This window comes from Eleutherodactylus coqui, chromosome 3 (assembly GCF_035609145.1).
Source record: "Eleutherodactylus coqui strain aEleCoq1 chromosome 3, aEleCoq1.hap1, whole genome shotgun sequence".
NCBI classification, from domain to species: domain Eukaryota; kingdom Metazoa; phylum Chordata; class Amphibia; order Anura; family Eleutherodactylidae; genus Eleutherodactylus; species Eleutherodactylus coqui.
The window spans coordinates 253,701,717-253,718,646 of NC_089839.1; the positions used below are offsets into that span (position 1 = coordinate 253,701,717).

Sequence of the window (16,930 nt, forward strand, 5' to 3'; positions counted from 1 at the left end):
TGTTTGAAAGAAAAAGAACAGTACAGAACATGTATACCTCATCCCAACTGCGAAGTATGGTGGAGAGAGCATCATGGTTTGGGCCTGCCTAGTTGCCTTAGGGTCTCGACAACTTGCAATCAGTGAAGGGACAATGAATTCTAAGGTATATCAAAACATTTTGCTGGAGAATGTAAGGGCAGAAGCCCATGATCTCAAGCTGAAGAGATGTTGGATGATGCAACAAGACAATGACCCAAAGCATACAAGTAAATCAACTGAAGAATGGTTTAAAAAGCAGATTTGTGGTTTAAAACGGTCAAGTCAGAGTCCTGACCTTAACCCTATCGAGATGCTGATGCTCACCTGATGATGGCTGTGCACACTAGACATCCTAGAACTATTGACGAACACATCTGCAGGAAGGAATGATACAAAGTTCCACGTCAACATTGTGCAAATCTTATTTGCAACTACAGGAAATGTTTGGTGGAGGGGATTACTGCAGAAGGATGATCTTCAAGTTATTAAACTCCAGAGTTTATATACTTTTTCTCCTTACACTATAGATATGTGCTCAATATGCTCAATGAAAGACGTGAATGGTACAACTGTTATGTGTTATTAGTTTGTTACATTGCATTTGTCAATCATTGTGACTTAGATACCAATCAGACCATATTTATTAGTAGTCAATGCATCAGTCAAGGTAATTGCAAAGGATTTATTGACTTTTTCTTGCGCAGGTAGCCTGGAATCATAATGCAGTTTTTGTGGCAGTTTTTTGAGCAAAATCCAAAGTGTATTAAAAAAATGTGGAAATATAAAGGAATTTACTTTACTTTCCTGTTAGATCCGCTTCTGGCTTTGTTTTAAAAATTTGCATAAAAACCTTCACCTCAAAAGGCATCAAAATCTACACGTGTGATTTCAGCTTCAGTTATGAATCTGAAACGTAAATCGCTAAGGCCATATTTACACAGCCGATCGATATTCTTGCGATGTGAGTTGCGTCTGAGAATGTCGGGCACGGCTCACTCTTGCCCATGTGAATGCACCCTTACACCATGTCTACTAATTCTTGCATAAAGCTTTACAGTTTTTTTTTTCCTAATTAGTTTTCTATTTCTTTAACTATTAACCGCAACCACATTTATGGATTTGGTGTCATCCCAGTTTGTTAACACTTTATATATATAGTTCTACTTAACTATTATTCCGCCAACCATTTTGGACTTGCACAATGTATTTTACCCTAATTTTCCTCTTGCATTATTTCTTCTATATCTTTATTGCTTTTGTTAAAACTTTCCAATAATTGCTAAATTCACAGAGTGAACGAGATTTAAGACTGGTACAGGCTGCAGAAGTATTTATCATGCAGATAGTTGAAGACGGATCATATGTTGGACTTGTGGAGTTTCATGGTGCTGCTACAATCATTTCAAACCTGGTGCAAGTTTTCAGTGATGCCCAGCGTCAGCAACTAAAAGCTCTCCTTAAAAAGAAAGCGGATGGAGGAACAAATATATGTGACGGCATTCGGAAAGGTCTTGAGGTAATTAACAATATATTTTTACAGATAAAGTGTATTTACACTTTTTTGAAGTAGTTTTGTGTAACGTTCAGTACATTACCCTTTAGACTATTTGCTATTATGAGTAGTGGTGATAAGACCAGAATTGCTAAGAGAACTCAAATTTCTTTAAATTCTATAGCACAGTTTCCATCTAGATGAATGTAGTAGGCAACTGGTTTACCTCTGACATTTCATTGCAGGGAAATGTAATATTACTTGAAGATTATAATACATAGCTGACCAAGTACATCAGAATAAGAACTGCTCTTTGTTAGTACCGTGTTACCCTTAAAATAAGACACTGTCTTATATTAATTTTTGCCCCAAAAAAGGCACAGTGTCTTTTTTTTTGGGGGGGGGGTACCTTATACTCAGCCAGTCCGCGGCGTCCCGATGGTCTTCATCGGTGCTGCGGTAAACTGCATCCTCCTTGTCTCACAGCTGAGCTTCTTCCTGGTGATGGGGCTTTGAATACCCCCCCCCTTCAGCAAAACGAGTGCTGTGATTGGCTAATCGAGCGCCATCAGCCAATCACAGCCAGCGCTCGATGAGCGAATCACAGCCATTTAGTGAAGGACATCACTGTGAGATAGCAGACAGGGAGGAGTCAGCAGTTTGCTGCAGCACTGCCGGAGACCATCGGGACACTGCAGACGAAGTGAGTATTGATTTTTTGGGGAGGGGCATAATAGCTAGGTCTTATTTTTGAGGGAGGCCTTATATTTCAAGCCTCTCCCAAATACTCAGTAGTTCTTATTATCGGGGTAGGACTTATTTTTGGGGAAACACGGTAGATCTCAACTCAGGGTGTGTTCACACGAGCGTGTTTTTGTGCGTACTTAGGTGCATACATACGTCCGCACCTAGGTACGAGCAAAAACAGGCGTAAACACAGCTGTGTACTTGTTGTCAATGGAGCCGCAGCTGCTGCCGGCGTCTCCATTGAAAACAATGCTCTGCCGGCCCTCTGCATTTTTTTTTTCAGGGAAGGGCTTTACATACAAGCCCTTCCCTAAAAAAGAAACATTTTAGTGCAAAAAAAAAAATAAATAAAAAAACTTACCTCTCCGCTGCTGCCGTGACCCCCGCGGGCATGAAGAACACATCTGCCGCATGCGGCAGATGTGTCCTGCACCCCCGCTAGTTAAAAGAATTCCCTGCTGTTACATCTGCCACAGCAAAGGGAATTCTTCAATTCTCAACCGCAGCTGTAACACATGACAGCTGCGGTAGAGAATCCTGCTGCTGGCATCGCCTCAATGGCTTTTCAGGGAAGGACTTCATAAGCACTTCCCTGAAAAGCCATTTGAAAAAGTGTATTAAAAAAAAACCAAACTCACCTCCCTTCAGCTGCCGTAGTTATGAGCTATCAGCAGCCGGGGATTTTAAATCCCCGCCTGCTGGTAGCTCTGATTGTGATTGACTGAAGCACAGAAGTCCCTGAAAAACAATTCAGGTGTGCCAGCAGACCATTGTCTTCAATGGAGCCGCCAGCAGCGGCAGCGGCTCCGATCAAGTGAATGATTGGATTTTTTTTTTACACTAAAATGTAAAGCCCTTCCCTGAAAAAGAACACAGGTGGCCGGCAGCAGCCGCGGCTCCATTGAAAACAATGAGTGCATTCCCTATGGTGCACGCATGTCCTATCTTTGCAGGCACTCACCTGCAAAGTACGGACATGTGCACACACCATAGGGAATGAATTGCTGCAAATAGAAGCGTGTTTTTGTGCGTGCGTATGTATGCACAAAAACACGCTCGTGTGAACGCACCCTCAGGCTGATACAATGTCTATATGCCACAATAGCATACATGCAAAGGGATTATATTATTGCACTTATATTAGCAATTGAGTGATTGCATCTTCAAGTTTCCTTGAAAGACAAAAAATATATAAAAAAGTGAAATAAAGTTTGCCAAAAAAAAAATTTCCCTGCAAAATGCTCTTTTTTTATGGAGACATAGACAACAGAAAGAAGAACTTAAGAACTTAACTTTTATTGGTATTGGATTAAAAAGAAAGAACACATAGCTGCATTAAACTACAATACATCAAACCCATGGATATACAGGGTAAGGCCTTAGTCACACGGGCGTAAATATGCGCGTATATACGCGCGTAAAAAAAACGCGTGACCATGTCCATTGCCACCAATATGTTCTATCTTTTGTAGGTGCGTTTTTACGCGCGTAAATACGCCCGTGGGTTTTTATGCGCGTATTTACGCCCGTGTGACTAAGGCCTAAGTGTGAATCAAGTTTCACCCACAGATTGTGAACGGTATAGAGCAGTGATGGCGAACCTTTTAGAGCCCGAGTGCCCAAACTGCAATCCAAAACCCACACATTTATCGCAAAGTGCTAACCAGGGCTTATCACGACATATGATTTTATCTCCGTCGTTCTAAAAAGGACAGGGCCGCTTCAAAATAGACAGAGTGCAGATTTTAACTGCTTTTTGGATGCGGAAATACTGCAGAATGTCCTCAACAGAAATTTCTGTTGCAAATTCTGCAGCATTTCCGCATCCAAAAAGCAGTCAAAATCTGCACCCTGTCTATTTTGAAGCGGCCCTGCCCATTTCTGCCAAATGCCAAATGTAATCATATGCCAGCGGTAATTGTAACCCGCCCCCCAGCAGTAATAGTGACCCCCACCCCAGCGATAATAATGACCCCCACCCCAGCGATCATAATGACCCCCAACCCAGCGTAACAGCGACACCCCACAGCGGCTCCTAGCGTAACAGCGACACCCCACAGCGGCCCCCAGCGTAACAGCGACACCCCATAGCGGCCCTCAGCACAACAGCGACACCCTACAGCCGCCCCCAGCACAACAGCGACACCCCACAGCGGCCACCAGTACAACAGCGACACCCCACAGCTGCCCCTAAAGCATAAAAGCGACATCCCACAGCGGCGCCCAAAGCATAAAAGCAACATCCCACAGTAGCGCCCAAAGCATAATAGCAACATCTCACAGAGGCCCCCAAGCATAATAGTGACATCCCCCAGCGTATAAGCGACATCCCACAGCGGCCCACAGCGGCCCACAGCCTAATAGTGACATCCCATAGTGTCCCCCAGAGCAATAGTGACATCTCATTGCGCCCTCCCCCACTCACTCACCTCAGTTGTGGTGTGCTCTCCTCCTGCGTCTCAACCTCTGCCGCAGCTCCCAGGGTCAACGCTGTCCTCTGTCCTGGCGCTCCCTGCCTCACTGCTGTTCTCCATGCTGGGGCCGCTGGCCGGGCCCTGCACTGCCCGTGCCAGCTCCCCCAGCCTCGGGTCCGCAGCTCTCAGGCTCGAGCAGTCCTCCGCCCCCAGCCAATCAGAAGCTGGGGGCGTGAACCAGTTCTCTGACAGGTGTATTATGTCGCCACCCCTTACTTCCTGTGGTGACATAATACTTCCAGTGCCGTCCGATCCTGGCTGCACACTGACGTCACAGTGTGCGCCGGGGATCGACGATGTCAGCACAGCAGCTGAGTGAATGCCGGCAGGGGAGCCGTGGCCCCTGCCGGTATTTACAAGTGGTGGGCGGCCGATGCCGGCACGTGCCAGTAGGGAGAGCTCTGCGTGCCGCCTCTGGCACGCGTGCCATAGGTGCGCCACCACTCGTATAGAGTATTGGTAGATATAAAAATACATTCACACTATGTGAGTGAAAACAACATTGATTATTTCAATGTTAATCACAAGACCAACGGAACACAATAATTAGTCAGTTGGTCAGATGAGACATTCGGCTCCAGTGATACACAGAAACATTTCTCTCTAATATACACACAGAGATGAATGTGACTTATTAGTCCTTGATGCAAACAGTTATATTGAGGTGCCAGTTGCTGTGAAAAATAGAAGTGTTCTGATGGTGTTTGGATTAGCATTACCCTAAGGGCTCAGTCACACGGGCGTTTATACGCGCGTAAAAAAAACGCGTGACCATGTCCATTGCCACACATATGTTCTATCATTTGTAGGTGTGATCTTTTTTTTTTTGACGAACGCAGTATGAACGTTTATATGCGTATATACGCACATACAAATAAGGGAGATGGAATAACTCCTCCACAGTGCCACCTATTGAAAGGCAGCATTCCTTCAAGTCAAAGGCCGACTTTTTATACAAGTCTTCTTACAATGACTGGGAATTAAAAGCAAAGCCAGACCCCATGTACATACAGCTGTTTCCGGGTTATTGCCCATCATCAGTGTACAGTAGGAGTCTGGCTTTTGCTAGTGAGAGGCCTGGGACGGGGGTCAGAAACACTCTTTTCTCCTTAGGGAGAGCAACTATATACTATAAACTAAGTGAGGAGACTCAAATGGCCACGCACGCTCCTCTGGGTAATATGCAAATAAGGGAGATGGAATAACTCCTCCACAGTGCCACCTATTGAAAGGCAGCATTCCTTCAAGTCAAAGGCCGACTTTTTATACAAGTCTTCTTACAATGACTGGGAATTAAAAGCAAAGCCAGACCCCATGTACATACAGTCGGCCTTTGACTTGAAGGAATGCTGCCTTTCAATAGGTGGCACTGTGGAGGAGTTATTCCATCTCCCTTATTTGCATATTACCCAGAGGAGCGTGCGTGGCCATTTGAGTCTCCTCACTTAGTTTATAGTATATAGTTGCTCTCCCTAAGGAGAAAAGAGTGTTTCTGACCCCCGTCCCAGGCCTCTCACTAGCAAAAGCCAGACTCCTACTGTACACTGATGATGGGCAATAACCCGGAAACAGCTGTATGTACATGGGGTCTGGCTTTGCTTTTAATTCCCAGTCATTGTAAGAAGACTTGTATAAAAAGTCGGCCTTTGACTTGAAGGAATGCTGCCTTTCAATAGGTGGCACTGTGGAGGAGTTATTCCATCTCCCTTATTTGCATATTACCCAGAGGAGCGTGTGTGGCCATTTGAGTCTCCTCACTTAGTTTATAGTATATAGTTGCTCTCCCTAAGGAGAAAAGAGTGTTTCTGACCCCCGTCCCAGGCCTCTCACTAGCAAAAGCCAGACTCCTACTGTACACTGATGATGGGCAATAACCCGGAAACAGCTGTATGTACATGGGGTCTGGCTTTGCTTTTAATTCCCAGTCATTGTAAGAAGACTTGTATAAAAAGTCGGCCTTTGACTTGAAGGAATGCTGCCTTTCAATAGGTGGCACTGTGGAGGAGTTATTCCATCTCCCTTATTTGCATATTACCCAGAGGAGCGTGCGTGGCCATTTGAGTCTCCTCACTTAGTTTATAGTATATAGTTGCTCTCCCTAAGGAGAAAAGAGTGTTTCTATACGCACATAAAAACGACCATGTGACTGAGCCCTAAGTGAGCGAGCCGTCTACTGCAGTAACCTCCCTGATTATGAGCTTTTTTTAGTTTGCTGACATTATTCAGTGTAGCTTATTCACATTGTCAATGGTGCCTTCTCTTTCTTTTTAATCCAATATCGATAAAAGCAACGTTTTAGATTTTCCTTTCCATGAGGGCTCAGTCACACGGGCGCATCGGCACCCATACACCGGCGCCGATGCACCCGTGTGACTGACAGTTAGAAGACGGCCATACCTGAAGACGGACGTCTCTCTGCAGCGCTTGTGAAAGAACACATGACCGGCAATGAAGCCGATCACATGTTCTTTCCTCCAGCGCTGCAGAGAGACGTCCGTCTTCAGGTACGGCCGTCTTCTAACTGCAGTAACACGGGCGCCAATGCGCCCGTGTGACTGAGCCCTCACAGTAGTCTCTGCTAGAACCTATGTGATTTCTATTAGGTACTACCACACTTGAATATAAGTATTATGTCTGTTATCCTGGACACTGAATGGCATTAAAACATTATAAAAAACAATGCCAGAATTACTATTTGTCATTCATAGTCCACAAAAAAAACACAATAAAAAGCAATCAAAAAGCTTCATGCACCACAAAATGTTAACAATAAAAACTAACACTCGTCTTGCCCTAGACAAGAATTCATACAGCTCATATGGCAAAAAAATTAAAATTTTAGGGGTTGTGAAATCTGGCAATGCGAATATAATTTTTTAAGTGTTTTTGTTTTGTGGAAAAGTAGTACACAATTTAAATATATAAATTTCCTATTGCCGTAATTGTATTGCCCTAAACAAAAAGGTTATTATTTATAACACACGATGAGCGCCGTTAAGAAAATAAAAGTAATTAAGTGCAAAAAAACAGTGCTAGCATTGCTGTTTTTTGTTCAACTATATAAATTTGGTATTGCAGTAATTGCATTGACAATAACAAACATCAGTTATACTGTATGGTGAAAATTGTAACAAAAAAAACAACAGTGGAATTTCAGTTTTTTTTTTCTGTCTTCCCTCATCCAAGAAAATGTAATAAAAGTTAGATAATACATTATATGTATCCCAAAGTGCTGTCATTAAAAATACAGCTTGTACCGCTGAAAACAAGCCTTCAAAACAAGCTCTAATATAGCGAGATGGCCCAAAAAATTAAAATGTTATGGTTCTTGGCGACTGAAAAAAAAAATGGAAAAAACTGCCTCATCATTGAAGGGCATTATTTATTAGTACTGAATGGTGACATTATCTAAGTGTAGAGGATGGTGGTATTACTTATGTGTCGGCAGGGGGCGGGGAGCAGCGGCGGAGAGTGGGGAGGAAGGGAGGGGAGATCTCTCTCCCCCCCCCCCCCCCGCTCCCCCTGCTCACTTCCGCAACTCACCTGTCACCCGCGCTGGCAGCCGAATCTTTAGAGACGAGCGGGCAGGTACTCGAATAAGGCACTACTCGCTCGAGTAGTTTACCTTATCGAGTATGCTCGCTCATCTCTATTTATGAGTGTGAGGTGGTGGAAATATTTATTAGTACCGTATTGCGTTATTAGTTAGATGTGTTAGTTAGTGGCTGAGTTCAACTTGGATTTTTTGATCTTATTTGGTGGGTTTGGGGATCGAAAAACCAGTCCACTGTGGCGATTTAATAGAAAGGAGGGTGAGACAAAGAGTTCTTTCCCACGAGAGTATGCTCAATTGCACGCAACTCAGCGCAATGTATTTGCATTATGAATGAGTCTTTTTTGCGCACGCATGAACATATTTTACTGTGCGTTTTGCGCTCTCAGAGCAAGGTTTTTTGCACACAACCGTTCCCTGATTTTAATAGCTCTTTAGCCTAATGAGTTCCAGATGTGTGCCTTTTCTCACGGAATTGTGCAGCGTGTTGCGAAATTCATGTGCATTTGCACACCCCCATAGACGTCTGTGGTGAACTTTGGTATGCAAATGTGGACAAAAGTAGAACATGCTGCGATTCTTTTTTGCCGTGAGCGAAAATCTTGCACAAAAACACAAAGCAAGAAAAAAATCCGTTTAAATCAAGGGGTTTTGTTTTCTGCATATTTTGTGCGCAAGTTTTGCACACACAATTGTGCCTATGTGAAGGAGCCCTAAGGGGGGTTCTACAAAGGTCAATTTCTCAATGTGATGTAATAAGCACCAATTGACAAACGTCATTTATTTTTTCTTTCATGGGACGAGAATCGCTTATGGGGATAAACGATCATTGGTTTTAGGGCGCCTTCAGACGACCGTATATTGGCCGGGTTCTCACGTCCGGCCGATATACAACATCCCTTTCTACAGGGGGAGGAGGCTGGAAGAGCAATGCACAGAGCTCCCGCCTGCTCTCCGCCCCCCGCCACTATTTGTAATGGGAGGGGGCAGAGCTATGTTTCGAAACTTAGCTCTGCCCCTGTCCTGCCCCCTTCGATTGCAAATTTCAACAATTAGCCAATGAATGAGCATTCGCTTATTCTTGTGCCTGACAATTGGGCTGAGTAAAAGGTCCATAACCAAGCCAAGAGCTTTCGATTTGATTAGGGAGGGGAGTGAGACTAGCTTGGCACACCAAAGGCATGCACACTAAAAGTGCCTGAACTCTGGATATGACCCTATATATCTTGCCTAGTCCTGACTGTCTCTTTTGTAGTTTTTTCGTAGCATGTGACTTCAGTTCCATTAAACTCTATTCATTTGCATTTCACTGTATACTTGCATATTCTGCAAAATTACCGTATATACTCGAGTATTAGCCGACCCGAGTATAAGCCGAGTCAATAAGTTTTACCACAAAAAACTGGTAAAACTTATTGACTCGAATATAAGCCGAGCTATACTCAAGTATATACTAGGTAAAGAAAAAATGCAATACTCCGGCGTCTGTGTCCCCGACATGATGGTTTCCCCAGCGGTGCGGCAAGCTGCTTGAGAATTCTCCCCACTGTCATCTCCCTGCTCAGCTTTGAATTCCCCCACTGTCAGCCCTGTGTAAGTAAGCGCTGTGATTGGATCGAGTGCCAGCCAAATCACAGCCGGCGCTCGATAAACCAATCACAGCCATTCAGTGATGTCATCCACTGAATGGCTGTGAATGATCGAGCGTAGGTTATGATTGGCTGGCCCTCAATCCAATCACAGCGCTTACCTACACAGCGCTGACGGTGGGGGAATTCAAAGCTGAGCATGGAAATGACAGCGGTGAGAATTCTCAAGCAGCTTGCCGCACCGCCAGGGAGACCATCACGCCGGTGAAACAGACACGGGCTGAGAGGTAAGTATTTCGGGGTGTTTTTTTTTTTTTTTTTTTACCTCACTGGAGTATAAGCCGAGGGGGGCTTTTTCAGCATTAAAAAATGTGCTGAAAAACTAGACTTAGGGCGCCCACCCACTGGCGTTTGCGATTTTCGTGCGTGAAAAACGCCGCGTTTTCGCGGCGTTTTCGTGGCTTTTCCATTAATTTCCATTGACTTTCATGGGTGCATTAGGAGAAAAATAAGGACACATATGCAACTGACAGTTCCTATGTTAAAAAACGCAACGCAACGCAAAAAAAACGCCAGTGGACAGGAGTACATTCAATTCTAATTGCTCTTGAGAAAAAACGCAAAACGCAAAGAAAAAAAAATCGCCAGTGGGTGGGCGCCCTTATACTCAAGTATCTATGGTACTCCTTGTGGCTTAGTTGAAGAATATACATACTCTGCATTGAAAGGTTAGAAATTATCCCTTGTACATCGATCATGAAACATATGGTGTATTCCAGGTAAACAGAGGATCTAAGGATAAATCCACATATGGCACTGAAATAGTATTACTATCAGATGGAGAAGATAGCAGTTTTCCATCAGCTTGCTATAAGGACATAATAAGCAGTGGAGCAATCATTCATGTAATCGCTCTTGGACCTAATGCAGCAGCGGGCCTTGAAAAAATAGCATTAGAAACAGGTAGGTTGTATAAAAGTGTAATCCCTAAGGCCTTAGTCAGACGGGCGTTTTTTGCCGCGATTTGCGCATGCGCATGCGTCCGGCGATTTTATAAAACCATTGCTTTGCAATCGTATCGGACACATTATAGAACAAATATAGAACAGAAATCGCAGATCGCACCTATCTGCGATCTGCGATTCCTGTTCTCTTCTCTATATGCGCTCAATGGGGCCGGCGGAAGCAGCGCCGACCCCATTGAGAACATATAGAAGACAAGAACGATGTTTGCCCATTGAATTCAATGGAGCCGGCAATACAGCCGCTCCATTGAAAGCAATGGGCTGCCGGCGTGCGCGGGGTGAATTGTCGGGAAGGGCTTAAATATATAAGCCCTTCCCTGCAATTCATCCTAAAATGTGTTAAAATTTAAAAAAATTGTATACTCACCTTTCCGCTGCAGCCGGAGTCCAGCCGCGGCCGCTGTCAGTTCTCCTGAACTGCTTCTCTGCACTATTCAGCCGGCGGGGCTTTAAAATCCCCGCCTGCTGAATGATCTGCCTCTGATTGGTCACAGCCCTGACCAATCAGAGGCAGGTTTCACTCACACACCCATTCATGAATTCATGAATGGGTGAGTGACTGCTGCCTCTCAGCGCTGAGCCAATCAGGGGCAGGTCTGACTCACATCCATTCATGAATTCATGAATGGGTGTGAGTGAGACATGCCTCTGATTGGCTCAGCGCTGAGCCAATCAGGGGGCAGGTCTGACTCACACCCCCTTCACACCCACTGCAGGATGGCCGCGCGGAGCTCCGGCTGCCGGGAGAAGGTGAGTATATATATATTTTTTATTTTTACACATTTTAGGATGAATTGCAGGGAAGGGCTTATATATCTAAGCCCTTCCCGACAATTCATCCCGGGCTCGCCCGCAGCGCATTGCTTTAAATGGAGCCGGCTCTATTGCCGTCTCCATTGAATGCAATGCGCTGGACAGCTCCTGCCCGTTTCTAATGAAACGCGGCTAAGAGCACATTTTCGGGTGATTTGCGGGCGACTTGCGCGCACCGGTCACGCGATTTGTGGATGCGCATCCGTCATGCGATCCGCAAATCGCGTGAAAAAACGCCCGTGTGACTAAGGCCTCAATGTGTCTCGTTTATTTCTATATTTTTATTAATTATACAGTATAATACTCAAAAGGTAGGTGCTTTGTTTTTGAGTCTGTACAACCCATAGATGTTAATTCTATCTCTAAGTATTGTTCCAATGCTAAACAGCATTTTATTTCTAGGTCTAAAGTTTGTGCTAACGTATTAAAAAAGCGTTCTGTTGTGATTTCATTGCCTGCGGTCTGTGAACATAACAGGCTCTTGATATTATGTTCGTTGATTGTTCAATGATGGCGGTCACTTTCTGTATTCTGTTATATAGTTTCCTACCGGAGCTATATGATTGGCTGCAGTGGTCACGAGGGGCGTTGGGATGCTTGCGACAGACTGGTGCTATAAAAGGTGCATGTATATATGTAAGAACGCAGTTTACTCCAGCTTTTTTTTTATATAAAGATGGCTGACGGTTAACGACCTATACCAGGCCCCTTGGCATGGCCCAGTGTGATACAGCTTCTGGCCTAATGAGAAAGAACGCTGTGTAGGGGACCTCTTAGGGTATCTTCACACTGTCTGCTAATACAGGATCCACCGCAAGTGTCGTGACCATACTCATGGCTCCCTATTGCCGACCTTATTGAACTCAATACCAAGGATTTGACTCTGTTAGCTTGGATTGACATATAAATAACCATGTAAATGGTTTATATGGGCACTGTTATATTCAGTTTCTCGGGCAGTAACAAAAGGGACTTTGTGTTATAGAAATGTTTAAACCTAATTGCCTCTGATCATCCCGGACGCAAAAGTCGCATAATTGGTCTTCTGTTCATTAAACTAGTTGTTGCAGCAATATTGCTGGCTCAAGCATTCCTTTATGGCATAAACTGCTCTCCGCCATGTTGCAAGGGTGGGACCAAATATGTTCCCAAGTCTAAAGAATGAGTGGTGGTGCCTGAGCTCACGCCCTGGGAAGAGAGGAGCCTCTTTTCCCATCTGGCAATACCTGTCAGCTTTCCAAATAACAACAACATTTTTTCAGTTAAAGGGGTTGTCTCGCGGCAGCAAGTGGGGTTATACACTTCTGTATGGCCATATTAATGCACTTTGTAATATACATCGTGCATTAATTATGAGCCATACAGAAGTTATTCACTTACCTGCTCCGTTGCTGGCGTCCCCGTCGCCATGGTGCCGTCTAACTTCAGTGTCTTCTTGCTTTTTTAGATGCGCTTGCGCAGATGGATCTTCTCCCTTCGGCTGGTCTCGGAAGCATCGGCGTTTTGGCTCCGCCCCCTTGTCGCGGCATCGCGTAGCTCCGCCCCATGACGTGTGCCGGTTCCAGTCTCCTGATTGGCTGGAATCGGCACGTGATGGGGGCGGAGCTACGTGATGATGCGTCAAGGGGGCGGAGCCAAAACGCCGATGCTTCCGAGACCAGCCGAAGGGAGAAGATCCATCTGCGCAAGCGCGTCTAAAAAAGCAAGAAGACACTGAAGTTAGACGGCACCATGGCAACGGGGACGCCAGCAACGGAGCAGGTAAGTGAATAACTTCTGTATGGCTCATAATTAATGCACGATGTATATTACAAAGTGCATTAATATGGCCATACAGAAGTGTATAACCCCACTTGCTGCCGCGAGACAACCCCTTTAAGGCCCTTTTACATGCAATGATTATCGCTCAAAATTTATTTAAACATCCAAAAGTGAGCGATAATCGTTACATGTAAACGTGGGCAGTCATGCACTTTTCGTTCAGTTGTCATTTAGCGTTGGTTTTTAGCCCACATAAAACCCAGTGCTTGGATGTTCAAAAGACATTCTTAACAGTGTACTTATTGTGTTTGGTTTGCATACATAATGAGTACGCTATTTACTCTGGCTGGAGGAGAACAAAGAAATTCTGCCTGCCAGATAATTCTGGCTGGCATAAACACATGCCCAGCTGAGCAAACAACTCGTAGAGGAAATGCAGATGATTAAAAGCCATTATCTGTACGTGTAATTTTATTTATAAAATTGTGCAGTCATTTTAACGATAATTGTTGCGTGTAAGAGGGCCTTAAGACCCTCATCCCCCAACCTATAGGAAGGCTCAAACACCATCCAGAGACCCCTCTTTTCAATACAATACTTCTTATTGTGCAGCAACCAGGAATGGTACTGCAAGCTCAGCCCATTGAAGTGAACAGTGTGCAAAGCTGTACTACTTCCTTCTGACTTCTACTTTGGAACCCTGTGATTTTTGTTCACACTCTTGAGGGATGTATTTATAGAGGGAGAAGGACTGTTGCGTCAGACGCTTGTCCTTAAGGGAGCCTGAGGACCCTTGTGCCATATAGGAAGACTCCAGTATTATAAATGTCACAGGGTGATAAAAACATTAGTCTGACAGTTTAACACATTTTTTCACTGCAATATTATTGATGGCCCTATATTAAATTGAACTTACGGTATATCTTTCAGGTGGCTTAAGATTTTTTGCTACAGACAGCTTTAATGCAAATGGTTTGATTGATGCTTTTACTTCAATCTCATCTGGAAGTGGGGACATCGGGAAACAGACTATTCAGGTATTGTATTATTTATTAGATATGGTATGCACTGTTCGGTTGTGGCAAATGAGACTTTATTAGACATTAGACATTATGCATGTATTGTCTTAAAGGGATTTTGTGGTTAATATAAGAAATAACAAATCTAGTGATACTTACCTGTACTAAGCCCTGGTGATCCAGCGCTGCAGCCCTGCTGTACTCCTGGTCTTTGTAGTGAAACGAACACCCTGTGACCACTGCAGCTAATGAGATGCCGCAGCATCACCATTTCGAGCTCCTGGCATCATGGCACCCAGGAAGTGACCACTGGCTGCCAGGAGAATGGGCAATTGACTGCAGTGGCTATGTGGTGTCCATTTCACAACAAAGAGTGGGAGATCAGCGGGGCTGCAGCACTGAATCGCTGGGGCTGAGGACAGGTAAGTACTGCTGGACTTGTTATTTTAGCAGCTGTGCAGCTTTCCCATAGAATAAAATAACAAATAAGGTAATACTCACCTCTCCCAGCTTCGCAATTGATCACTGAGGTCTGTCATTGGCTGCAGCAACCTGTGACATCCCTTACGCAGAGTCCTACAGCCTGCAAACAATATGACAGAGCATAGACGCAGAGCTGCCGGCTGGGGACATACGCTGAAGCAGGAGAGGTGTGCATTACCTCATATTGTTATTTTACTTTAATAAAATATAAGTCGTACAATTCCTTTAATTTTAGGATTTGGGCTAACAATTTTTTTAGAGAGGTTCCCAATGATCAGGGGATCACAGGATGTCCCATTATTGGGCCTCCAGCGATGAACTATAATCCTTGGAAATCTGGTAGAAAGTATTCTGTTGTCACTGCAGAATAGAGATGAGCGAGCCTACTCGGACACGCCCCTTTTTCCCCCGAGTGCCGCGATTTTCGAGTACTTCCGTACTCGGGCGAAAAGATTCGGGGGGCGCCGTGGGTGAGTGGGGGGGGGGGGGGTTGCAGCAGGGAGTGGGGGGGAGAGGGAGAGGGCTCCCCCCCTGTTCCCCGCTGCTACCCCCCGCTCCGCCACGCCTCCCCCGCCCCCCGGCGCCCCCCGAATCTTTTCAACCGAGTACGGAAGTATTCGAAAATCGCGGTGCTCGATCGAGTAATTACTCAAAACTAGTATATTCGCTCGTCTCTAGTGCAGAACAAAAAAGCATACATTGTGCTTAATGAAATCAATGGGCTGTCCATTGAATGCATACGCATGCTGCGTCTTCCAGAGTGAGAAACTCCACAACTGTAATTGCTATGCCACTTGTCAAATACAAAGGTGCTGCGTATCGACTAAATAGTAAGTATGTGATATTTTGGATCTGTGATGACAGACTTATGGGTTTGTCATATACACTCATTGTGAAAAACATAAAGCACCTAGAAGGAGTTGTCGGAATCAAACAAAACTTTCTCTGTGTGATTGTAAGGTTGATATAAGTAAGTGAGTCCAATAACAGAGCAAAAGGATAATTCATTGTGGAAAACTGAAAAGGGAGATTCTAGTATCTTTTTGGGCTGCCTCAAGCTTGAATACAAGATGTGATACAGGTGGGCATGAAGGCTCTAGTATCCTGTTGTACTGCCTCTAGCTTGGATACAAGATGTGATACAGGTGCGCATAGAGGCTCTAGTATCCTGTTGGGCCCCCTCTAGCTTGGATACAAGATGTGATACAGGTGTGCATGGAGGCATACAGATTCCATATGATATCCTGTGGCATAGCGGTCCAGATTTGCTGTAACTGAGCCTCTAGATCGGGCAAACTCGTGGACTGTCGAAGTTGGTGTGCCAGATAATCCCATACATGTTTTATTGGTAATAAACTAGTGAGCGGGCAGGCGAAGGAAGTGTGGCAATGTTGTGGAGGCGTTCCTGTGACACCCTTGCTGTGTGCGGCCGAACATTATCCTGCTGGAAAATGCCTCTCGGAAGCCGCCATGAGAGGAACACATGTGGCTGCAGGATGTCCTGAGCATATCGCTGAGCTGTCATTGTCCCTCATACCACTACTAGGGTTGACCGACTGTTGTATGCGATGACCCCCAGACCACCACACTACCAGGGGGCAGTGTGCTGCTCCACAGCAAAGGCAAGATAGAGGCGCTCGGTCTTAGCTTTCCAGGCATGAACACAGCCATTGTCAGTGCCCAACCTAAACCTGGATTCATCACTCAAGACAACCCAGTTCCACTCTGTAGCAGTCTTGTTTTGTCATTCATGACACCACAGCAAATGGAGATGACGGTGGGCAGGAGTCAAAAGCAGTACACAAAATGGGAGTCGTGAGACCAAATGTTCTTCAGCTAATCATCTGGAAATGGTTCTGACAGATGTAGGGGCCTGTAACGATGGTGCCACCTGTCTCTGGATAACGAAACAGTTGGAGCTGCTCGTACTTGTCGGCTGATTAGATGATCCTC

General features: G+C 44.9%; 1 protein-coding gene across 1 annotated transcript in view; it reads left to right on the forward strand.

Annotated features, from left to right (window-relative positions):
* Positions 1 to 16,930, forward strand: part of LOC136620004 (calcium-activated chloride channel regulator 1-like) — a 78,283-nt gene that overhangs the window by 33,307 nt on the left and 28,046 nt on the right. The window contains exons 7-9 of the mRNA XM_066594736.1: positions 1,313 to 1,537; positions 10,656 to 10,839; positions 14,406 to 14,512. Of these exons, the coding sequence (XP_066450833.1) occupies positions 1,313 to 1,537; positions 10,656 to 10,839; positions 14,406 to 14,512 (516 nt within the window). The remainder of the gene's footprint in view (positions 1 to 1,312; positions 1,538 to 10,655; positions 10,840 to 14,405; positions 14,513 to 16,930) is intronic.